This window comes from Rhinoraja longicauda, chromosome 13, assembly GCF_053455715.1.
Source record: "Rhinoraja longicauda isolate Sanriku21f chromosome 13, sRhiLon1.1, whole genome shotgun sequence".
Classification (NCBI taxonomy): domain Eukaryota; kingdom Metazoa; phylum Chordata; class Chondrichthyes; order Rajiformes; family Arhynchobatidae; genus Rhinoraja; species Rhinoraja longicauda.
In genome coordinates, this window is record NC_135965.1 from 51,624,162 (window position 1) to 51,650,003 (window position 25,842).

A 25,842-nucleotide genomic window follows, 5' to 3' on the forward strand; every position below is an offset into this window, starting at 1 on the left:
GTATAGGTTTGTAGGTTAATAGACAATAGACAATAGACAATAGGTGCAGGAGTAGGCCATTCAGCCCTTCGAGCCAGCACCGCCATTCAATGCGATCATGGCTGATCACTCTCAATCAGTACCCCGTTCCTGCCTTCTCCCCATACCCCCTCACTCCGCTATCCTTAAGCTTGGTTCCTTAATTGGCTTGGTATAATTGTAAATTGGCCCTAGTGTGTGTAGGATAATGTTAATGTGCAGGAATCACTGGTCGGCGCAGACTTGGTGGGCCGAAGGGCCTGTTTCCGCGCTGTATCTCTAAATTAAACTAAATATAATGCTGTTAGTTAGTCCTGAAAGTCTCGCACTAAGAAAGGAGGGGTTCATGATTGTGGGAGAAATAGATGTTCATCCAGATGGGAGACGGGAGAGAAAGGGGGGTAAAAGGGGGGAGGGGAAGGTTTGTTGGTTAGTTACCTAAAATTGGAGAATTCAATGTTAATTTCATTGGATTGTAAGCTACCCAAGCAGAACGAGGTGCTGCCCCTCCAGTTTGAGATCCGCCTTACTCTTTGGCAATGGAAGAGACCCAGGACAGAAAGATCGGTATGAGAGTGGGAAGGGGAGTTAAATGGGAAGCAACTGAGAGATCCAGCAGGCCTTGGGAGACCGAATGCAAGTATACATTTCCTGACCTGAAAATATATTGAAGGGAAATACAGAATGTGCAAAAAATGCTGGTCTAGTCTGTAAATGGACTTAGACCTTGGGCAACTAAGCCTAAAACTTTCTGAGTTACTAAAAATACATTAGTTTGCAGTTATTTCAAGTTGATGTTCATTCAACTGATTTATGTTAATTCCATTGGAGAAGGGTGCAATTTAACACAACCTGTGGAGGACCTGCAAGACACTGGTAGCAAGTTTCTCATTAAACAACAGATAGTGGAAAGTCTCATGACCACCATTGTTATGAAATATTACAACGGCAAAATTCAAGGAAATTATTTGCCAAGAAATGTGCCAAGGAGAATTTGTGTATTCAGTGATTTTGTGCTTTGAACTGGCAGAGATACAGGATTTTATTTGCCTTCTGTCCAATAGAAAAAAACCCCATAAGACTTCAGGCTAAGCCGTGCACATATGTCACCTTTCATCTAAGAAAACATCTAAACAGTGCAGAGCTGTGAGATACAGTGGGATCTTAAGTGCCCCCAGTACATAATGTGCAAAATGCTGGTACACTGGTACAGTCAGTAAGCGGGAAAGTTAACAAATTTGGCATTTATCATCATGGAAAATAAATTTAAAAGGGAACATGGGATAATGGTGAACTACATCTCAAGTACTCCATACAATATTAATCTCCTTATTTAAGGAATGAGGTTGATGTGTTAGAAGCAGTTCAGTATGGTAAAGCTTCTCTAATACCTGGAACAATATTATGAGGAAATATTAGACCAGGCTGGAATTTAGAAGTGAGAAACATACAAGACATTGAAGAGTCTTGACAGGGTGGACGTGGAAAGTATGTTTTCTCCTGTGGAAGAATTTAGAACACTGGGTGACAGCTTAAAAATAAGAGATTGTTCATTTAGGATGAGAATTCGTTTTTTTTCTTCTCTCAGTGTGTCATGAATCATTGGCTTGAGAGGTTAAGTGGCCTGCTTGTGCCACCAATTCATATGTTGGTATACTTCACTATCAAGATTAGTGTGCATAGCTTGGACACATCTGCATTATTTGTAAATTATCTTCATTTAATTACAAAATAATATTTTCATAACACAGAGATACCAAAGAGAAAATTGTGATATAGAACATAGAATAGTAAAGCACAGGAACAGATCCATCAGCCTGCTATCAGTCTGATATACTAATCGTATCTGCCTGCACAAGATCCATATCCCACCATTCCCTGCATATCCATGTGAATATCTAAAAGCCTCATAAATTCCACCATCATATCTGCCTTTGCCACCACCCTTGGCAGCGGGTTCCAGGCACCCATCATTCTATGTGTACTAAGACTCGCCCCACACATCTATATACTAAAACTCTCGTTTGTTTGTTTGTTCCTGAACTACAGCCAAAACGGTACACGATGGCACGACAATTTTAGGCCCACCTTACCGTCGTCCCTTTGGTGCTAATGAAAGAAGTTTCATTGAAATCAGTGTTATATTTTAAAAGTTATTCACATTTTAAAGTTTAAATCTATCTCGGAGGAAGGGGGAAGGGATGGGGGGAGGGGAAGGTGGGGGGGGGGAGGGAGAGGGGAAGAGAGGGTGCTGCACCAATGCAGGGGAGGTTTGGGCCCAACGCGTCCACTTGGTCTAGTTTCCTTTAAAATCTGCCCTCTCACCGTAAAGCCATGGCCTCCAGTCTTTGATATTTCATCCCTGGTGAGAAAAAGTTCTGATTGTCCACCCTATCAATGCCTCTCTTCATTTTATATACTTCTATGGTTTTCCCTCAGCCTCTGGCATTCCAGAGTAAACAATCTGGGTTTGTCTAACCTCTCCTTATAGATAATACCCTCCCATCAGAAATCATTCTGGTAAACCTCTTCTGCACATGATACTCCAAATGCAGCCTAAGAAATTGCTTGCCTCCATTGTTCGGGATACTGAATATATGAGTCAGAAAGTAACGTTGCACCTTTATAGGATTTTGCTTGGGCCGCATCTGCCTTCTTTACCACTCTATCTTGTGTTGATATGATCTATTCATTTGTACATTTCACATCAAATGAATTATGAATTTATCTTTTCTAACAAGAATGCTTTATGTCAATTTTCTGAAAGGTTAAGAGAGTGCCCTTGTTGGTTGTATTAAGTAACTGAGTTCTTATTGTTGCAATCCTATTGATAGATTGTAAAGGTCACTTATCAAAATTTTAAAAATGAATGTCTGGTCGTGAGAATAATGAATAGCTCTGAATTGAAAAGAATTGCTAGTACACACCTAAATTATGTAGTATTTAACTCAACGTTATGAATGTCAAATGCTTCCAAGCGTTCCAGAATTCTTGCAGTCCATAAGCATATATAGAACTCAAAGGTAGACACAAAATGCTGGAGTAACTCAGCGGGTCAGGCAGCATCTTGGGAGAGAAAGAATGGGTGACGTTTCGGGTCTCGACCCGAAATGTCACCCATTCTTTCTCTCCCGAGATGCTGCCTGATCCGCTGAGTTACTCTAGCATTTTGTGTCTACCTTCGATTTAAACCAGCATCTGCAGTTATCAATTCAATGTTGATAGGGAGCTTTTTTTAAAAGAAATACATCCTATCTATCTAATGGTAGGAAGGGTTAAAGGCCAAACAACTTGAAATAACCAGGTTCTGAACCTGCCTATTCAAATAGCTATTTTTCATTTTAAAGAGGGGACACAGTTTTGGTCAAGCTATACTGGTAAAAAAATTAAAAGAATAAATGATGGAAACTGCTTTTCATATCTTGAAAAGTAGTCCTGGTTCAAATCTGGATTGCACAATATTATTTTAAAAAGCAATATAAATATATTTGATAGACATTGTGCAATTGAATTGCATCTTATAATTATGGTACAAAAATATAATATGTTACATCCATGTTAACTGACAAACATGTAGAAAGGTTTTTGAACTATGGTTGTTACCAAAAACGTTATTTAAAATAGTCCCACAGCATAAAGTACAAAGGAAAATAATGTGTTTGTAACAGGTACAGTTGCTTTTGAAAATATTGTTTAGATTGCTGATAATGGTATTATTTATCCCAAGTTATTGCCCCCTTCAGAAATGCAGGGCATCATTAATTTCAGTGAAGAACAATTTACATATCTTGCACCGAGTAATACAATATTGAGATGTATGATAATATTGCAGATCCTGGCACAAACCATATCCTGCCACAGACAGTCGATTGGTCTGAAGCCTTTACGCAGCGCTATATGCTGTTACTTGGTTTCAAGAATCCAGAGGATGGAAACTTTTTGGAAAAGATCATAAATAGAAGGTCACCAACATTCACAGGTACAAGAAGTTATCTTTATAAATACTACATAAATGTTGAGCAAGGATTTTTCTGATCATTGCAACTTAAACTGGTGATTGGTTAAAGCATCAAAAAAACATGGTTAGAGTGGGTGTTTTTATTCATCTTTCGTGGAGTTATGGCTATTGACTGGGAAATCCTAACCAAAGGTCTATCACAGTAGTTCCCGGCTTAATATTAATTATATTCAAATTAAAGCCAAAGTACAATATATAGAGGTGTGAATAATAACACATTTCATTGGGGTGGACGATAACATTGTTTAATTATTTTTTTAATTAAGTTATAGCCACCACCGTGAAAAGGTTTATTTAAAAAAATGTTGTCTTAAAACGATCTTATCAAATTTTCCAAAGTAAACTTTGTATTCCTTCTGTATTTGGAAACTCCAAGTTTTTAGCTCCTGCAAATACTCAATGTCTTTTATCACTGATACTAAATCACTCATTAACAGCTATTACACTTTTCTTTTCTAACCTACTCGGTAAAAATAATGTGCATCTTATCTGGGCTTGGGTTCAGAATTAATCTGATGAATTTACTTGCAGAAATGAAACAATAGCCATTCAATTGGAACTATGGAAAGTTATATACAATGACAGCAGTTAATTGCTGACAATCCTTCTAACAACAATGTACAACATATTCAAACCACAATTTCTGGTAGAATGGGGTAGTGGATTGGTTGTAGAGTACTTGGGACGGGCATGACACAGAAACCATATTAATTATCAGGAATCAAACCAATTTCAGAATAAACTCTCGCCCAATCCCGCTGAGAATGACAAAGTCGCCAGTGGGCAGAAAAAATAACGGTTTTCAATACTATGTGGTGAAAAATGAAAAGTTATTATGGTTGAACTGATAGTGTTGAATGTAGAAATAATTCCTGCACACTTTTGTGGATATAACTTCTTGCATAGTGCCTATTCTTTGGCATATCATGGATTTGTACTTTTAGCATGAAACATACACTGTAACAGTGGTGGTGCAGTGGTAGAGTTGCTTCCTTACAGCGCCAGAGACCCGGGTTCAATTGTAGCTGAGGGTGCTATCTGTACAGAATTTGTACATTCTCCCCGTGATCGCGTAGGTTTCTCCCGAGTGCTCCAGTTTCCTCCCACACTCCAAATATGCAGATCTGTAGGTTAATTAGCTTCGGTAAAATTGTAAATTGTCCCTACTGTATTTGAAAACCGGGTTTGCACATTTGGCTGTGATCGACCATGGCATTCAATAAGCTTCCAAAACCTGTAGAATTACATTCACCATTAGTTGTGACCATAAAGAAGCTCACAGGCATGACTTCTATAATATAACCAGTTCTGGTCTTTGAAGAAATTGGACCTTGTGGATGTGCATTAAGGGAATAAACAGCACTCAAACAGCACTCAAAACACTCACTCAAAATTAATATTGTGTCAGGAGGAAACAGTTATTTGCAGATGTTTTCAATCACTGCAGTTTAGTTCACTTTTGTTTTGAACCTCGTGATGATTGAATTCAAAATGGCTAAAGAAAAAATCAGAACATGGACGTAGATAATGTAATAGCTATTGTCTACGGATTATTGCCAGACAATGACATGATAACTTGAGGAGGAAATGTTGAAACAGAAAAAAAGTTGGAAGACAGAATAAATGGGTAAAGATTTCCACCTTACTTTGGTGCTGTGGTATGTCATGAACGTAAAAGGTGCCATTGGGGAGAGAGGAATATATACGATCAAACAGATTACAAAGAGAGCCATCTCCCTCGAGTGAATCCTAGTAAAGTATGTACTGATTAAGTACAAAAATAAAGTTATTATCCCCTGGAGTTTCCACATATTTTTCAGTATTCTTGGAACGGCTCATTTCCCCACTCATTATGTTACCCATCAACTTGAACACTCTGTTCCAAAATATTTTTATGGAACAAAGTGCAGAGTGGCATTGTGTTTTCTCATCGGTACGATCCGTAAGCTGATGACTCGTATTGCTGTGTCACCAATACCTTTCTTGATCTTCATTTTCCTCCATGTTGTCAGCACCTGATGAACCACAGTTACCACTATTTAAACATTATTCATTCCATCATTAATGATGTTTTGCTTTCAACCACATCGGTTATACAATCTAGAATCCCCCCCCCCTCTCTCTCTGTCTCTCTCTGCCTTCTTATTTATCTCCATTCAAAATCTTATTCAAAATCAACCGTTCTATTTCAGACTTCTTTCATCATCCCTTTGGCTGGGTCTCTATTTTTAGCAGAATGCGCTGCTATGAGGCATGTTGGTACATTTTTTGACGTTAAAGATACCATACAAAGACCACATCTTGTCACTGTGTAAGCATTGCCTGGTGGTTACATTTCCTTTTGTTAGAAAAAAAGAGTATATATCCAATAATCAACAATGTGAGGGTATAAAATATCATGCATCTTTTGACACTATGGTTCAACTTTAATGAAATTGGGCAGTTATATTGCTGTTAGTGTCCATGAATAATTTCCCACTGAATCATGGAACTGGTTACAAATTATTAAAATGAATGGCTTGTGGATCTGATTTTGTCCATTTGCAAAAACCCATGATGAAGAGAGAATGAAAATGTTTAGAGCTAATTCTATCACAGCCATGCATGTTAACTGCTGCTGAGTACACGGGTCATTGCCAAAATAAAGATTTGTATTTAACTGTATTGCTGATTAAGAACCATGGTAAATCTGATGCTCTGTCAACATGATCCTTGAGTAGATCCAAAGGTCTGTACGGTGCAGAAGAATCTTATTTAAGGCATCTATAATTGGTCCCACTGTCTGATGAATTGGAGGTTGTGGGAAAAATCAACTAATTTTCCCACTCTGTGATACAATCAAATGATCTAAACTGTAAAGTACACTTATGGATATTTGGTCATGGGATTTATTATGATATATTCCCCACTGTAATGAAACATTTTAATATTTGGTCTCGACTATGAATAGATATTTGATCCAAAGGATCAATTTTCCTACCACAAATTGTGGAAAAGTACAACACAAAGATACATAAGTTGCCCACAACAATCCATTTAATACCACACCAATTTTTCCTGTGCTATTTTCTGTATTTTATTTTGCCTTCAGGCATTTATCAACTCCTCTTTGAAAACTACATTTGAATCTGTTCCACTATTCCTCCCTATTGAACCATCAGTTACTATTACATTCATAAATTGTGCTTTACTTCACCATCCTTTGTCCAGATACTTAACCTAATTTTTACTTCATAATTCTTCACTATAAGGACTCACGAATTCCCGATAAGAAAATCACCTTCCTCCTCTGCACTGAGTTCATTCCACTGCATTACTGATTTCTCAGCTTCCACTCTGCAATCTAGTCTGGAAGCAAACAACTCATTCAATCCTTTACTCAAATTAATTGTTTAAAATACAATTTATTACAATAGCAAAAGGTTGGAGAAAATTGTAACAGTAACATGGACAGGTCAATTTCAGAATTGTTTCAGTAGTAATTAGAAGCATATTGAAATGTGCTAGTATTTTATTCTTGACTAAGTAATTTATGCTTCAGTTAAATTGATTACCTTACAGATTTTACTTATGGTAAGTTACTTGGTGAACCCGGTATTGTGTTTTGATGAGTGATTGGAAGAATAGTTGTTTCCTGTTATACAGACTGGTGGTCTGAATAATTACAATTCACAACATATGTTTTCTTTGCATTTTTCTAATTTTCTTATGTCATTTGGCCCATTTGAATCTTTGCCGGCTGTCAGATCAATCCCACTTCCCCACTTATTTCCCATTAGCCTATTCTCGCTCCTAAACATCCTGTCCATCCTGATTTTCCCACCAGCCACCCATATTTAGAGTAATTAACGATAGCCGATTAACTAACAACCAGCAAATATTTAGAATGTAGGAGAAAACCAGGTCACGCAGGAAAACCAATATGGTCATAAAGAGAGCATATAATCTTCACAAAGACAGCATCAGAGCTTGGTTTTAAACCCAGATCATCCTGTAAAACCATTGTATCTTCAGGTGCGTATCTGTGCTGTCTGGTATCTGATTATACCATTTTTTTTAAATGACCAATTTGGATAATTTCTGGGTCCCATTGTGATACAAGGTGATTATTATATCTTTCCCACAGGCACCTTGCCAATCTTTTAGTAGGTTTGCAAAACTGTAATTTAAGAAACAAGACCAAATAAGAATCATATATCTATTTTATTTTTCAAATATCATAGGTAACAACTGTATAAACCTTGCATCTCAATTTTTAGTTCTCTCCTTAAAATAAACTCCTTGGGAAAACTTCCTTACATTTGGAAGAAAATTTTACCTAACCAAATCAAGGAAGCAACTGAAAAGATCCTGCCTTGCAATCCATCTGATTTTAGTTCCTTTTAACCATGAAAATTTATTCTGTTAAAAAACAAAATAGATGATTAGTCTATTCCCACAACATTTTGTCATACAGTATAGAAACAGACACTTCGGCCTACCGGATCCATTTCAGCCGCCGAGTACTCCTTTACACTAATTCCATCTCTCAGCTTCTATGCAATTTAAGTGCATGCCCATATACTTAAAAAAAAAATAATTGAGTACTTGCCTCCACCACATTCTCAGGAAATGCATTCAAGAATGAAACTACCAGGGCCTCTCTCTCCTGCTCCCTTTTCCCCATTTCTCATGCTTTCTTTAAATGCCTGGTTCATTGGAAAATGATGAGACTACTGTGTAACATCTTAAACAAAAATATGAATTTAAAGTGTGTTAGGTTATTCACGGGAATAACATCTAATACTCTGGAAAATCTATCAGTGTGGCACAACCACAATTGTAATTAATTTATTAGCCAAGTATGTAAATATGCAAGGAATTTGATTTGCCAAGTCATACAAAAAAGCAACATGATGCATAACCACATAAAAATCCAACATAGATGTAAACAGCCACCACAACGGCGTGTGAGAATCCCCAGGGCACACAGCATATGCGGAGCTCCACAGCCATCAGTTAAATGTCCGGGCCACCCACACGCTCCTTCACCGTGATGTGACCAGAGTTGTACCGACCGCTGTCACGCTCTCTGCAGTCCCTGTCCGCCCAAACAGTCGGAAAGCCGTCCACACTTGCACTAGACTCTGGGATGTCCTTATGGAGCCATGTCCCCGCAAAACACCAAGATCACTGCACTCACGGCACTCCCTCCGTCCTCACCAGTGCAGGCAGCACGCCCATCTTGTTTTTTTGGCAACCTCACATTCCCCATTTTGATGGAAGGCAAATAACATACCTTCTTTCCTCTTCTCCCGCGGGGCGATTGAAGCTCCCGCGATCGGGGCAGTCGAAGCTCCTGCGGTTGGAGCGGCCACAGTCGATCCCTAACAAAGGGACCACCAGCTCCACGATGTTAAAGTCGCAGTGCAGACGGATATACGATGAAAAAGTTGCATCTCCGTCGAGGAACGAGATAAAGGTTTACCCTAACCCAACCCCCACATAATACAAAACTAAAGGTACACTAAAAACATACAAGTAAACACAGAACAAAACAGCGAAAGAAAGAAAAAGACGAGACAGGCTGTTGGCGCTGCTGCCGTGTACAGTGCCACCAATAGTGGAACCTGCGGGTGGTGGACTATTGTAGTTTTACTGTAATTGAAAAAAAATGTTCTCTGCTTCTTTGATTTTTGCAATGATTTTAATCAATAAATTGGTTGCCTCTCTCCACCCTCCTCTTTTGGAAATTAATCTGAAAAAGCCATCTTTGCCTATGACAAAATGAAAGCAGGTTATCCTGGTTTACTAAACCAGGAATGAGTTAGTTAATATTTTTAAGATGTAATTGGAACAGGAACCCAATTCAGAACTTGGCTTATCCAACTTTAATTTATATATTGAGTTCTTGACACATTAACAAATCAATCCTCTTGGTGGCTGTGGCTTTTTAAAAATCTATCAGTTTTGCCATAAAGAGAATGATGAAACATTCCAAAATTAGAGTAATTTTCTTTTTTTTAAATCTGCTTTATTTATGGTTGTATCTAAAGTATATTAAACAGCTTATTAAAAGCAGATGGAAAAACCATAAATGTTTCTTAATATTTTCTAGAATCTAGAACTCCATTTTGGTCACTTACTGTAAAAGAAGTTGAGAAGAACATGGATATCCTTGGGAGGAGGATCCTGCCAGTTTTAGATTTTACACTGTGCACTAAACTAGCTGTGGGTATATTAATTTATTAAATTGACACATGGACCCGTGGAACAACTGAAATCTTTTGTTAGTATTGAAGACTTGCAACAAAGGATGGATTTGCAATAACTATTGATTATGACAGTTTTCCCTTTTATTATTCTGCCTATATTTCTTGATTATTTTACAATTATCAAATGCATCTGACACATCCTCCAATATGTACTATTTCAACAAACTCACCAAAAATTAAATGTAGTTTTCAATGTGAAGCCTTCCTAATTATTTAGAGAAAAATAGGCTAATACCATTAAACATCAGAATTTGTCTTATCCCTGGATTGTAGTAGTGGTAAAACTGAGCAAACAACCAAATACAATAAACACACAAAGTGTTGGAGTAACTCAGCGGGTTAGGCAGCATTTCTGGAGGTCATAACCTTTCCTCAGGATCTGACCTGAATCGTCTCCTATCCATGCCCTTCAAAGATTCTGCCCGACCTGCTGAATTACTCCAGTACTTTGAGTGTTTTCTTTTGGTAAACCAACAACTGTAGTCCCTTGTGTCTCCACTTAAATAAATTGGATGGCAGATAAAGCAGCCATGAGCAAGAACAAAGGGTGTAGGAAGATTAATTTCATACTGTCAGTTTTCTCGCATTAACTGGAACACCTTCGAATAGCTCAGTTTCTGTCTAAATTGGAATTCAGTCAAATGAATGGGATGAAAAATAATTTAAAACATCAAACACATATAGGATCATATTCCTGCAAACATTTCTGTAATGAAACAAGCACTCACTAAATATTTCTTATTTAATGTAAAAACATACATTTGAATTGATGTTAATCCTTTCTATAGTGCATTGTTTCTCGGAATGCTTGATGATCAGCAACATAAATGTTCATCAAGGTGCAAATTTATTTGTCAATCTGCAGTGCCTAGTGTCTGTAGTGTTAGTACAATTTACCAGATCTATTGTAAGGACAGTAAAACCAAAGCATAATCGATCCGCTGTTTTTTTGGAAAAAAAATATCAACCTCACCATCAGCTACATTTCCTAACGATTATCAATTGCCCCCAGAATCTTTTTACTGCGGCAATTAGACTTTAAAAAGCTGCAAATAGCTGATTAAAACTACTTGAAGATTTGATTTTGCCTGAAATCAACACAGCCTTTTAGACAAGTAAATCTAAAGCAGGAGATTACTAAGATGTGAACAGCTAATTGAATCTGTTTGGCATTCAGTGAAATCAGAGTCTTTTAAACTGGTAAGTATAGGACATGTAAGCACTGAAATGCTTGAAGTAATGAGTGAGCTTTAATATATTCTAAACGGCACCATTTAATTGATTTGCTTTAATCTTATTTGTCCAATTTAGGCAGGATCCCTTGTTAAATGAAGATAGTGTAATTTATGAGAACTGTACCATGAGTTAGACCTGGTAAAATTTGTTTTTTTTCGATTCTCAACAGTGCACAATCTTTATATTGGCATTGATCATGGTCTTCTTACGCTATTGTGATTTAATATCATAAGAATCGGACTGCTCCTTTGAATCTCGTACATCCTTTATCCCTTTTGCTGTACCAAATTTGTCTCAGCTTTGATGAAATTATGTTCCCTTTAGAAGACATTTACACTGAGACTGGTGTCAATGATCCAAGGTAGCATCAACAAAATTGTGTTGCATCTTATAAGAAGATATGCAGCCAAATGCTGCTGCTCTGCCAAGATGACTATAGCCTTATATTTCTCAGGTTCCAAATCCCCCAGACTATCACAAGGAGAATATCAATCAGTCTGTACTCTTTACTTCTACTAAACAACTGACTCATTTCATTTTTGTAATAATGTGAAAATTCATTATTTTCCCATGGTCATCCAGAGGAAGCAGGAATGGGACACTGTTATTGATCATGTTTTACCTAAGTCACCCAACAGGCTTTTTCACTCTCACAATTGCCATCTTGAATCATTGAACTGATATTTAACTGGAATAGAATTAGCTTGTTTCATGTTACACATGTTAGTGCAGTCATTTCTGGTAACCAAGATGTTTTGAAATGCATTAGTAGTCTATTCTCCAATCACTTGTACAATTGAGTACTAATAATAGTCAAGTCAAGTGTATCATCACATGCACAAGTATGGTGAGATAAGGACCAATGAAAATCGTGCTTGCAGGAGATTCAGAGACACAGACTCAGACAACCCACAAACATATATTATACATAAATTGCAGACTGCAATACCCTCTCTCTACCTCTCCACCTCTCTCTTTACCACCCTCTCTCTACCTTTACCTCTCTCTACCTCTGCCCCTCTGCATCTCTGCCCCTCTACGTCTCTCCCCCTCTCTCTCTCTACCTCTCACTCTCCCTCTCTCTCACTCTCTGACGTACAAACACATTCTCAATGCCTCGGCCGATGAAGCAAGCATACCAAATATATATATTTTTAACATCTCCATCTGCCACACCACTTTCTGGGAGCTGCATAGTATGCTTGCATGCATTCATTGCAACCTTTTTGATGCAGGGCATCAGGGCAAAATTGCAATGTGTGCCTCAAGCTCACTGGTCACATTTATAGGTCTCCCTTGTGTATATCAGTGAAATTTCTCCAGAGCAAGGGTATCAGCAAGTTACTTAATGTGTGTAATGCATCACCCTGTCAGTCAGAGCTCTGTGTGTATGATCTTTCTGCAAGATCATTACTTCAAGATTCTTTCCTGATACTTCTGTCTGTAGTTTTAGCCTCTTCTCCTTGGAAAATGTCATTTGATTTGGTCCTAACTGAATAAGACCTGTAAGGGCAGCAATCAGTCTTTGCCAGAGTTCCACTGGTGCTGTTTATTTCAAATGGTATTCTTCCAGATGAATGGTGTGTTGAAACAATTGAATGTCAGCTTTCTTCGTTCTGTGTGCCAGAACCCTTTCTTTGAACCCAACACACTGAAATATTTTCCATAATATTCATTGGACTTTGCCATTTCTTCAGGTCTCCACTATAATCTAATTCATCCTAGTAAATTCTTGCTATTTGACTTCCCAACACAGTTGAAAGAAAGTTTGGAACACCTTCAAGAATTACTATCTTTGTTATTGTCAGTCTCTTCAATTAGGCTTTACCTCGAAAGTCATGTATAGATGCCTTGGAGGGTGCTTCATCTCATCTCGCCTTCTGGAGATGCAAGGGTACAGCACACAAATGGGCCCATCTGCCGCACCTTTTTGCCCATCTAATCAAACCCCATTTACCTGCATTATGTCTGCATCATTCCATGCCTTTCTTATTTAAGTATCTCTCAATATCACTTAAATGTATTTGAATATTCAACTTCTTTTCAAGCGCCAGATCTCATCCATTCTATATTTAGAAATAATAAATCCCTTAAACTCCTTCCTCTCACCTTAAACATATGTCCTTGTTTTTGATGCATGTAACTTCCTTCTTCCATGAAAAGCATCTGCACCTTTGTCCGAGTTGCACAAGTTATTGCTAGTTTGGAAGTAATCTTCATGATTCTGTCATGTGAACCGTCATCTTTCCCAACTATTGTACCATTGTATTTTTTGGTCAATAGTGATGGAAATCCATAATATCTCTCGTGATTCTTTGGGTTTACTTTCTTCAGAAAGTACTTCCTAACAAGCTTCAGTGTAGTCTTGTACAGCACGTGGCTCATTAGATTCACCTGCACCATCTCAAGATTGATGGTTTATTGCAGAAGGGCCTGACATGTTGGTTCAGTCCATATCAAATATTACTAGTTATTGTTGCACTAACATCTTGAGAGATACTTTACCATACGTTTCTTCCACAGCATTGACTCTGCGCAGCATAAGTGCATTATTTTTCAGTGAACAGTAAAATCCTGATAATTCGGCATCCTCAGGACTTTTGGGTTGCCAGGCTGGCCGATTTTCTGGATTATTGAATGTTACTCATATTAATACCCAGACCTACTTTTAATCCAACTCTTTTTTGGTGTTACACAGTGGTATCATATTTTTTTTCAGTGAACCAAGTAGTTTAAAGAGAGCATCGGAATTAAAATGTGATGAGTTTCTAAACACAAGAATGAGGCCCAATGAGTTTATAAAGACGTGCGAGAACCGAGTCCTGTGAGTTTAGGAATGTAGGACAGTTTTCATGAATGTATAAGGAGTGTGGAAATTGACTTCTGTGAGTTTAATGGGAGTGTAGAAAACATCACCCAGTAAAGCAGATACGAATCATCTGGATTTCCAGATCACAGGATGACAGATTATCGGAGTTTTACTGTCCTCAAGAGCTTATACAATTCATCTCAACCATTCAATGGATTTTTGTTGTTGCCTTCATCATGCACTATTTGTAGAAATTATGGTTGGAATCAAATTTATTCATATTTTAAGATTTTTTAAATGTATGTATGCAATACATAATTAAGTTTGAATATAATAGAAGCACAAAGGTAGATTAATATGAGTTTTCATTAGTTTCAAATGTGAAATATAATTTTTACTTAATTTTGACATTGTAGAAACTTCATTCTGAAGGTTGCTTTTCTTTTTGAGCATGTTTTCATTTCATTATGATTTTAATCTGTTGCTGACATCATATCTTTCACAACATGATTTGCAAAACACTACACCTAAAGCATCCAACCTTTATTCTTTGCATTAATTCCTCATGATACAATTGTTCAGTGATACTGGAGTCTAAAATATGTAGCACTTTTCCTTTTAAAACAATCATGTTCACAGCCAAAATATGTCGTACTTGAAAGGATGTCTTTTTGGAAAAAAAGTTGTAGATGCGATCACTTTCACCTTCACCTCCAATGATAAGTGCAATGAACTCATTAAATTTGTTGTCGGACAGTTTGAGAATATTTATCTTTTACCTCTCCTTTCTTTCTTCCTTAGACCATTCTCCGTCACACTGGGTTCCCAGAACCCTGTCTCATCTACTGTGCAATTCCTATTTGGTCAAATTGCCATGTCCACACAATTTTCCTTCTTGACAACTTTGTAAGACTTAATTTTTGCTCCCCTCCGACAATGTTCTATACTCTTTGAAACCTGCTGTTATCACTCTTGTCATTAAAAAAAATAAATCAACTGTCTTGGCACCCTATAGGAAGGAGGATATGACACTAATTGAGAGTGCGGAAGAAATTCAGCAGGATGCAGTCTCAAAAGAAATTGGATAGGCTGAGCTTATTCTTACTGGAACATGGGAGGTTAAAGATTAACTTTACTACTTTGTTTGTTTGCTGTCATCTCACACAGCATTTCATATCTACCTTAGTGGGGGTAAGCACCTTCAGAGAAATTGTAAATTAGATCTTACAGAAGTCTTTGACATGTCATTGTGGAACCTTACACTATTGACAGCCACTCTGAAAAGTAGAACACGGCTAATTCAAATTGTCACTGTCTCTCAAGGTCTGTTCTTCCACACAACAATGACACCAATAAAACTCATCCGCTTTATTCAGTAGAACAGTGGGGTGTGATGCATGGCTAGCCACAGCTAAAGTACTGTTTTACAGTCAAATGTGCAGTACCTGGAAGTTTCCAATGTAAAGAATAGAAACCAATCAGTTTTTTTGTGGCTTCTCAGGGCAGTGCTTAGTAAGAGATGGAAATTAAATAACATATTGAATCTTGAGTGAGAAATACATGTGAGGTGATTACTATATTGGCTGTTGGATTCACATGTTTATGACGCTTGACACTTTGGACTGAACCATCTTTAGTTCACCTGAGACTACAATATTAGTGTAATTCATGTAAAAGTTTGATGAATTGTCAAGCGATTCTCTAGATATTAGGAAATAGACATTGATGAACTATCCAGGCCAAGCGAATGTGGTTAACTGAGTAGCTATGTACATCCCTGACAAGACATTGAGATAGCCTTTCCTGTTAATTATCCTGATCTTTTTACCCTTCCTTTCCCAGTTCATTATCCTAACTTTCCTGCTATTGATAATGTGCAAAGAGTACAGAATGTAACACGCATGGCATATAGTTTAGTATTTTGTACATTTGGCAAAAAGTTACAAGGTAAAAATGCTTCCTCAAGAAAAAGCAGGATTGGACCATTTGACCCCTCGCACCACCTCCATCATTCAAGATCATGACCAATCCTTTCTCCAAGCACCGTGTTTCTGGAGTAACCACGTATACCTGGATGTGCAAACTATTGTCAGTCTCTGCATGGAATATACTCAGCAATCGACCTCTACAGCTCTCTTGGGTAGAGAAATGTCTTCCTATGTCTGTTGTAAATGATCAGCCCCTTATATTATGGACAACTCCAGCCATGAAAAACTTAACATTTTTATATATACCGTAAACCTCTGTCAGAATTGTGTGCATAGGTGCCTCCTCCAGGGAGCACAAGCTCAGTCAGCTTAATTTCTTCTGAAGTTAATGTGGTTAGCACACACAACAAAATTAATGTAGTGAATCTTCATTATACCCTATTACATGTATATCCTTCCTCCGGTAGGGAGACTAGACCTGGTGCACGGTCAACCAAATGTGGTCTTTGTAATTTCAATTTAGTTTCTTTATTCTTGTACTCAAACCTTCTTGGAATAAAGCAGAGCCTATTGTCATATTATTTACTGTATCTGCATATTAATTTTCAGATTTTCATACAAGGACCTTGGGTTCCTCTGAATGCTAAAACCTTGTAATTACTCAAATCACTCTGCTTTGTTTTCTACCTAAGTGGATGACCTCATTTGTCCTCATCACGTTCCATGTACCAGGCCTATACTATCATGCCAATTTATTTTTCTCTTGTATGCAGTCCATTGTCCCCTGCAGCCCCTCTCATAACACACATTGCCACTCAACTTTATATCAGCAAACCTTAATGTACGACACTGATCCCCTCATCCCAATAATTTTATATAGCGAATAACCAGGGTATCATGACCGATCTCTGCAGTAGTCCACTATTCACAATACAAAAGATGGCTTGCCAATTCTCAGTCCATGGCAGTATATTGCACACAATCTAATGTGCTTTAATGTTGAACAATAATCTTTTGTGTGCACTTTTTAAGTCCAAATATTGCATTTACATACTGATTTTTTTTTTGTCCTGGGCCCCGCCTCCATTGCCAGAGCACCTCCTAGTCTGCTTGGGTAGCTTACAAGCCTATGGTATGAATATTGAATAATTCCCTCACCTATTTACTTGTCAGGTTTTAGTCTATCCCTCCTTTGTTCCAGTTTTCTTTCTTTCTTTCTGACTCCCTTCCTCCACCACAATCAGTCTGAAGAAGGGTCCCGACCCAAAACTATTCATGTTCTCCATGTCTGACCCTGCCGAGTTACTCCAACTCTTCTTTTCCAAATACTATATATTATTGACTCATCTTTTAACTTTCCTGCTAATTACAATCTCAAACTGATATCCTCTTAAATTTACATTGGTGTACAATCCTATTATTATTTTCTAAGTGCCCTGTTGTCATTTTCTTTATTACCAATTTGTATTACCAATTACCAATAAACAACTTGTTCCAGGGTGACAATCATCTCAATCACAAATATTTTTTAATAGAATGTGCCATTTTCACTATTGAAATGTTCTCAATGAGTCTTAGAGCCAGTTAGAGGGTCTTTTCTCCTCCTAAATTGCTTGCTTCCTTGCTTGAGGTAAAAATTACGAGTTTGGTTTTCGATTTTTGTAATATTTTTTTTAATTAAATAAAAACACAAAATGAATATGTCAGGAGAAGTGAAAATCTGTTGCAGTGTTCAGATGAATCAAATTGAGGTAGAGGAAAAGTCCTCACTTTGCACTTTCTGTCCACAAGTTTTTAGCCTGGCATTATATGTATGTTTCTGAGTGTTCTGTCAAAGTAAACTCGCCATCCCCTAATTGGAATAATGTGAAAATCACAAATGCTTTAATTGTTTTTATTTTAGGATATATTTAATCAGAATACAAAATCACCATAACATGATTTAAATTTGATTCCTTGTCTTCTGATGCCGTAATTTAAGTTTTTTTCTAGGAGGCCTTTATCTGGAGGCCTGATCCTCTCTTTGAGCACTTCCTGCAAACCTTTGATGTCATGAGCTAAATTTGAATTGTTCAGCTTTGACATGCTCACTACAAAATGTTAAGAGCTTCAAATATTGTTCAGTGACTTCTAAAGTGTAATCTTTTTATTACTGCTTGCAATTTCTATTCAATTACTTTACCAAATAATCTGTTATTGCAGGACAAATTTAAATTTCACAGTAAAAAAAAATGCATTGATTGCTTTTCTTAAAAGAAAAATGGGTATTGGGCTGCACTGATGCTGTTGTAATTTCTCGTGCATAAAGTGAGGTGTTCAGGACTGGCCGATTCCAGGGGCAAGCTAGGTCGAATGTGGATAGAGGAATGTGGCCAAGCAGAGATTGGAACCTGATGAGGGCTAGAGTAGGGAATCTAAATGGTTCTGGTTGCAGTTGTGTCATAGACTGAAGAGACTGGTCAGAGTTTGGCATCTTCTGTTGGCGTCAGGGTATTGATCAAATAGCCAGGATCTGGACAATGAGAAATGAATTCAGTGGATGGTGTGATTGGCAGAGTGAAATATTGGCATTAGTTGGGAGAGTTTGGGGTAACGAGCAGATAAATTTTGGAGATATAAAAATAGATTGAATAATGACCGAAGAGAGGATAAATATGAAGCAGGGGCAGTGATGGGAATGAGTTCATTATATGTAGGGGAGGGATAGAGGAAGATGAAATAGTGGGGACATCATTGCAATAATGCAAAGTGAAGAAGAATGAGTAAATGAGGGGAAGTTTGCAAAGAGAATGGAAAGTGGACAAGCCCAAGTTCCTCTCAACCAGCAGTACTATAGTTTGAGGGGGAGAACCTGCTTCGGGCAGCAACTTTCCAAAACGGCTCATGTGATTATCGATGTTCATTTGTCTTTCTTCTGGTTCCATAAAGATAATTATAAGCAGAGCTTAATATAATGGCCCTCTCCTGCTGTACCTTGTATAACTGTCTCGGAGATTTAAATTTCAGTTAAAATTTGCATTACTTATGTACATCATATCACTGATTGCATAATTAAATGATTATTTTCCAGTTACCAAAGTTCTTGCCTACCTCCAGTGCAGATAAACTTCTGCGCTGTCAGCTAATAATTTGATTAGAGCACCGTTTTGTTAGGATGGCCACACACCCATCATTTACTGGATGTGGAAAGAACCTTGACTCCCTACGATTTTGGTACATTGTTACTGCATGAACCAAGAAATACTAGGCAAGGATGGGATAGTAAGGTTGAAAATCCCCAGGTCAGCCCAAATTCTTGTGAATTTAGATGCCCCACATCAAAGTAACCAAGATTACTTATCTGGAGAGAAGTTGTGGCAGCATACCAGAGGTAGGTGTCTTGGGCTCTTTAATTATTATTATTATTGTTATAGCCGTATCAATCTTGAGGTCTTTTCTTGATTGCAAACCTACCTTTAATTCCCTTTGCTCGTGATCCTTTTGCAAAATTGGCTTGCTTGTGGGGAGAAGGCAGAATGGGGTTTATGAGGGAAAGATTGATCAGCCCTCAATGAATGGCCGAGTGGACTTGATGGGCCGAATGGCCCAATTCTACTCCTATTCCTTATGACCTTACTTTACTTGTTCCCTGACTGAGGAGAAAACTAGCTGGGGAGACACGAGATTAGAAAGACTGAGGAAGCACCAGGATGTGTAGGGAAAAAAACTGCAGATGCCGGTTTAAATTGAATGTAGACCCAAAATGCTGGAGTAACTCAGCGGGTCAGGCAGCATCTCGGGAGGGAAGGAATGGGTGACTTTTCGGGTCGAGACCCTTCTTCAGTCTGAAGGGTCTCGACCCAAAACGTCACCCATTCCTTCTCTCCTGAGATTCTGCCTGACCCGCTGAGTTACTCCATCATTTTGTGTCTACATCTGAGGAAACACCAACTGCTCCTCAACGCAAGCATTAGTTTCTAGCCACCGAGCAAACCAGATTCATTGTTTGTATTGCTTAAATCACTAATGGTGGGGATTATCTTCCAATGCAAAGAATTAGAGATGCTATTGGCTCTTGAGCACCGGGTGCAGCCCAATGGAACAACAAGAATCGAAAAGAATGGCACTGGTAGGCACTCATGGCCAGCTAAACAACCACTGGTTAGAAAGGATCATATTAACCAGTTATAAAGGTAAAAGAAATGCCAAACATAACTCTTTACTTTTGTTGACATTCTAATCTTAAATATAACATGCTTATATTTGACAGTATTTGGACACTTAAGTATTCTACATTAATCAGAATTATTTTGATAAAGTCTCTAACATTTTTTTTGCTGAGATTTAGGGGGGGATTTGCCCAGGCACAGGTGTGTTTGAGAAACTACAGTACGCCAGTTATCTGAGTCAGCTAAAACGAATGAAGGAGCAAGCGCAAGTGATTAACCAAACAATTGCAGAATTGGCCACTATGCCCTACCTGCATGAAATGAGTCAACATGAAATTGAACTGGTAAAATATTTTTACATCTTTCTCTGCAATTATTTACTTGTGAAAGTACTCTAACATGCTTAATGTTAACATTGTATAATGAAATAATGTTAAACATTCAATTCTGCTGGGAATGTGAAACGGGTGCAATTTATTAAATTACGTTTTATTCATTCAAGGGATCTTGGCCTCAGACTGAGGCAACATTTAATTGTCCATCCTTAATTACCCATGAGAAGATGGTGGTGAGCCACTTGAACCACTGTAGTCTTTGAGGCATGGGGTTATCCCCTATGTTGGTAGGAAAGGAGTTCCATGATTTTGACTCTGAAAGAATGGTGATGTATTTGCAAGTCAGAATGATGTGTGGCCTAGAGGGCAACTTCTAGGTGGTAGTGTCCCTATGCTTTTGCTCCCTTTGTTTTCTAGCTAGTAGAGATTATGGATTTCGAAGACGAGTCGTGGATTTAAGAGCCTTTAAGATGATTTAAGAACCATCCTGCCTATGGTACAAACTGCAGATACATTACATTGGTGGTAGAGTGAGAGAATGGTTGCGAGTGGGACACTAACAAAGTGGGCTGCTATGTTCTATATAGTGTTAAACTGCTTGAGTGCTGAAGTTACACTCATCTGGGCAAGTTGAGCATATTCCATCGCACTCCTGACATGTGCCTTAAGGGTGGTAGACAGGCTTTGGAGATTTAAGCAAGTTGCGTGTCTCTAATTTGTTCTTGTCACTACATTGTTTTAAATGGCTATTTCAGTTTCAAGTGATAGTGGAGCTGTCAGTGATCCCCGTTTATTGTCATGGTGCGAGAATGGTATTTTCTCCTGTTGGGTATCCTCATTGCCTGGTCCTTATGTGAAGCTTGCCACCTATCAGTCCAGGCTGGATATGATCCAGGCCTTTCAGCTTAATTATCTGAGTTACAAATTGTTGCAGAACATCCCGACCTCTGAGCTTACGATTGAAGGTCATTGATGAAGATGACCACTCCCCTGAGGAACCAGTATCACCCCATGACAGAAGAGGGAAGAGTTGTATAGTTTGATAGCCACAGGGAAGAAGGATCTCCTGTGGCATTCTGTCCTGCATCTTGGTGGAACCAGTCTGTTGCTGAAGATGCTCCTCAGGTTGACCAGTGTGTCATGGAGGGGGTGAGCTGTATTGTCCAACATGCTCCACAGTTTGAGGAGCATCCTCACCTCCAAGACCACCTCCCATTATGCAACTCCGCCCCCAGGTCAGAGCCAGCCTTCCTGATGAGTTTGTTAATCCTATTGGCGTCTTCGCCCTGCTGCCCCATCACATGGCAGCGAAGATGGCACTGGCTACCACAGATAGATAGAACATCTGCAGCATCTTACTGCAGACGTTGAAGGAGCAACAAAGTACAGCCGGTTCTGTCCCTTCTTGGGGAATTTAAGTCTCACAAGAGCTGAATTTATTCTTTGAAAATGTCTGTTTCCTGTAGATCGCTAGCATGGATTTGACTAATGCTTAAACCAGGTGCCAGCATATTAGGATTTTTAAACGATACGATAGAACTTTATTTATCCCAAGTGGGAAATTGATTAAACTTTACTCTAGAGACTGAATGAAAATAATTCACTTCCAGTTTAACAGTATCTGAAAACCCACAAAATATTCCTTAAGTTACAGCCAGTCAATCATTCCTTATATTTAACAATATTAATAGATTGTTTTCTATTAAGAAACTATATGGTAGTAATATCTAATCTTAAATCTAACAAATATCAACCTGAAACTTGGCAGCATTAAGTTTGTTTCCACTCACTGTTTGGTTTCCATTGAAGTCAGAGAAGCTGCAATATAATTTCATTTCCAGCATACATAAGTAGTTATTCTATAATAGTTCACATATGAAAAACATTTGAAATTTAATCGTCATTTCCCTGTAAATAATTTACCAAACATTTGTTTGCAACTTAGCTACATTCATTAATGACTGATGCTGTTGACACTCTTGAAGGAAACAAGACCAGTGGAGAATGTGTTTGGAGCAAAACCGAAAAGGTAGACATTTCACAATACATTAAGTTGTATGTAAGTTTGATGCAGAATATTTCAGACGTATTTTGGGATTCATTAAGTAACAAAGTTTAGCCACATACTCTCAAAGTGGGGTGTTTAGATTCCCAACCTGAACATATAAAATCATGAAAGGAATAGATAGGACGATTGCAGTATTTTTTCCCCCACTCATATCGGGGCATCAAGAACTAGAGGGTATAAGATAAGAGGAGAAATATTGAATTCCTTGTCAGCATGGACAAGTTGGGCCAAAGGGTCTGTTCTGTGCTGTGACTTTTAGAGCCAGGTGGGGGGGAAAATCAATTACTTCCTGTTGTACAGTCAGCTAGAAAAGGAACATCGGTTTACGCAGATTAATATGACTGAAGCCGTGATCCAGGGCAGGTGGCTTTAGATTCTCTGAGCATTGGAACCAATTCTGGGCAAGTCTAGATTAATATCTTGCACTTCGATTTCCACGATTTAATTTTTCACGAGGAGGTTCATTGGAACAATTGACAACACGAGGCAGTAGAAATGATGCAAAAAGCATTAGTAATGTTGGACACCTTATTTAGGAAATGGAACAATTTGATGGGGGCACACCATAACTGTAGCACAGATAATTGTTTACAGTGCCCGTGTAAACATATAGCAAGAAAGAGTGAAAGGTTGCAGCCACAAATGTGCCATTTGGAATTGTGATACAGTGGCAAAATCTGAAACGTGTTTCAAAGTACAGGAAAAAGATATTCAGAATATTAAAAAATGTGAGCCAATACTGTTTGTGTTTTTATTGCTGGGCAGAGATGACCAAGAATACAATCCATTTGGAGCTAATTAGCAAGAATGTTACTGAGGGTATGTTCTTTGCCACCAAATAACATGGGCGTGTAAGAGTAAAAATGCAGATAAATTAAATGTGTAAGAATGTAGGAGTGAAATAAGATTGAATGAGGACAAAATGAGCACTTAGGGTAAAGTAACACTATGTCATAACATTTTAACCAGACATAACCATTAAAAATAGGTGCAGGAGTATGTGGGCCCTTCGAGCCAGCACCACCATTCAATATGATCATGGCTGATCATCCAAAATCAGTAGCCCGTTCCTGCTTTCTCCCCATATCCCTTGCTTCTGTTAACCCTAAGAGTTATATCTAACTCTTGAAAACATTCAGTGAATTCCACAGATTCACAACTCACTGGGTGAATAGTTTTTTCCCTTAAACAGTTTACCACTTTATTCTTAAACTGTGACCCCTGGTTCTGGACTCTCCCAACATCGGGAACATTTTTCCTGCATCTGGCCTGTCCATCCCTTAAGAATTTTATGTTTCTATAAGACCCCCTCATCCTCTAAATTCCAGTGAATATAAGCCCAGTCGATCCATTCTCACAATAATGTTATACTCGCTGCTATTTTGCGAAGGTTACAGCTTTAGACCAGAAAGTTCATTTGATCACAGCATGTGGACTTTCCAATGAAGCACGTTTCCTCCAGTGACATTTATCCAGACATTTTCACCAAAGATAACGCCAACCCTATTGAAGTCAGACATTACAGTATTTCTCACATGAAAACAGCCTTGAGGGTTCTCTCACATCCCTGGACACTACTTTTCCCTCTGCTTCGATTGCTCTTGCTAGAGTAAAAGGAAAAACTATTCATTTTTAAGATCATGTAACAACTTTAGTTGTATTTCCTCTAACAGATTTTTACTGCCATTTGTAATATTGTTCCAATAAAGAGGTAAAGATCCCCTAAAAGTAAAACAATAGGTTAACAAATAATATTAATAGAATAAGCTAGAATAATATTAAACTAAATTATAAAATCTAAATATTTGAAATTATTTAGGATGAACTTTACACCTGATTATAGAGGAAACCCTTTAACGGAATCATTGATTGATTGCAGGTTGGACTGATTGAAGACCTTATCTATCAATTAGAAGATAATTTTCTGAAATCAAAAGCTCTGAAAACAGCTCGAAAACAAAGAAGAGAAGTGAAGAAGTTGAAAAGCCAAAAACTAGTTCCATTGCCTGGTGATTTGAAGCAAACCAGAGAGACGAAGTCTGTGGGAAAGACAGCAATACACTCACAGACCGAAAAATGAGACGACATCGTCACACTTTTCCTTCCTTTGTCTGTCATCATTGTGCCAAAGGAGCTTAAACAGTAATATTGGAATGCTACATAAATTGAACATAAAAATGAAATTGAAACAGTAACTGGCATCCATGATTGCTTTTAGTTATTATCTTAAATCATAATCCTCAAATACTTAGGCCACCATGTTACACAGCACATGCAGTTAACACTGTCAGATTGAAATGCCTCCTTTAAAAACAATCTGCTACGCATTAATGCCATTGACAAACAAGGTTTGGACAACATTAGAAAAAAATTTCAATGACAAAACATCATTAACTTAATTTGTTGAAATAACCAAGTTATACCATCACATCTGAATTGGTATTTCATCTTAACATGATTAAAATTCTAATTATATTTACCCACCATATTCCTGCATCCTTTCGTCCCCCTTTTTTAAAGTGTTGAATTTGTCCCTTATCAATAATTGTGGAATCCATATTTTCAAAATTCTAGAGGTTTTCCTTATACTATTATGATTAACATTGTCATTACACAACAGCTTCAATAAAATGCCACTATTCATTTTCATGGCTCTATAATTCAACAAATTCTGCTATCTATATATTGCAGTTAAACATAGAAATCTAGATAGTGCTGGAAAATCCATGTTCTTTCAAGGAGAGTATTGTTTCACTAGTTATTGAGGTAATCAATAATTATCTAATTGATAATTACTTGAGGTAAAATTCATCTTACTGCAAAAAAAGTTAAAGTTTTAGTGCTTCAAAAACAAAGGATTTGCATTTTCTAACAAATGTTTCATATAGATTCATGTTTGATTTGCAGTCAGCCCATTACACAAGGTTACAGTAGAGATGTGTAGGAAGGAACTGCTGATGTTGGTTTAAACCAAAAATAGACAAAATGCTGGAGTAACTCAGCGGGACAGGCAGCGTCTCTGGAGAGA

The 25,842-nt window shown here is 37.8% G+C and overlaps 1 protein-coding gene across 1 annotated transcript in view; it reads left to right on the forward strand.

The window, feature by feature from the left end:
* LOC144599312 (spermatogenesis-associated protein 16-like) overlaps positions 1-24,894 on the forward strand; it is a 52,964-nt gene extending 28,070 nt beyond the window's left edge. The window contains exons 7-11 of the mRNA XM_078410102.1: positions 3,851-3,997; positions 10,134-10,246; positions 20,591-20,755; positions 22,692-22,775; positions 24,694-24,894. Of these exons, the coding sequence (XP_078266228.1) occupies positions 3,851-3,997; positions 10,134-10,246; positions 20,591-20,755; positions 22,692-22,775; positions 24,694-24,894 (710 nt within the window). The remainder of the gene's footprint in view (positions 1-3,850; positions 3,998-10,133; positions 10,247-20,590; positions 20,756-22,691; positions 22,776-24,693) is intronic.
* The last annotated feature ends 948 nt before the right edge of the window (positions 24,895-25,842 follow it).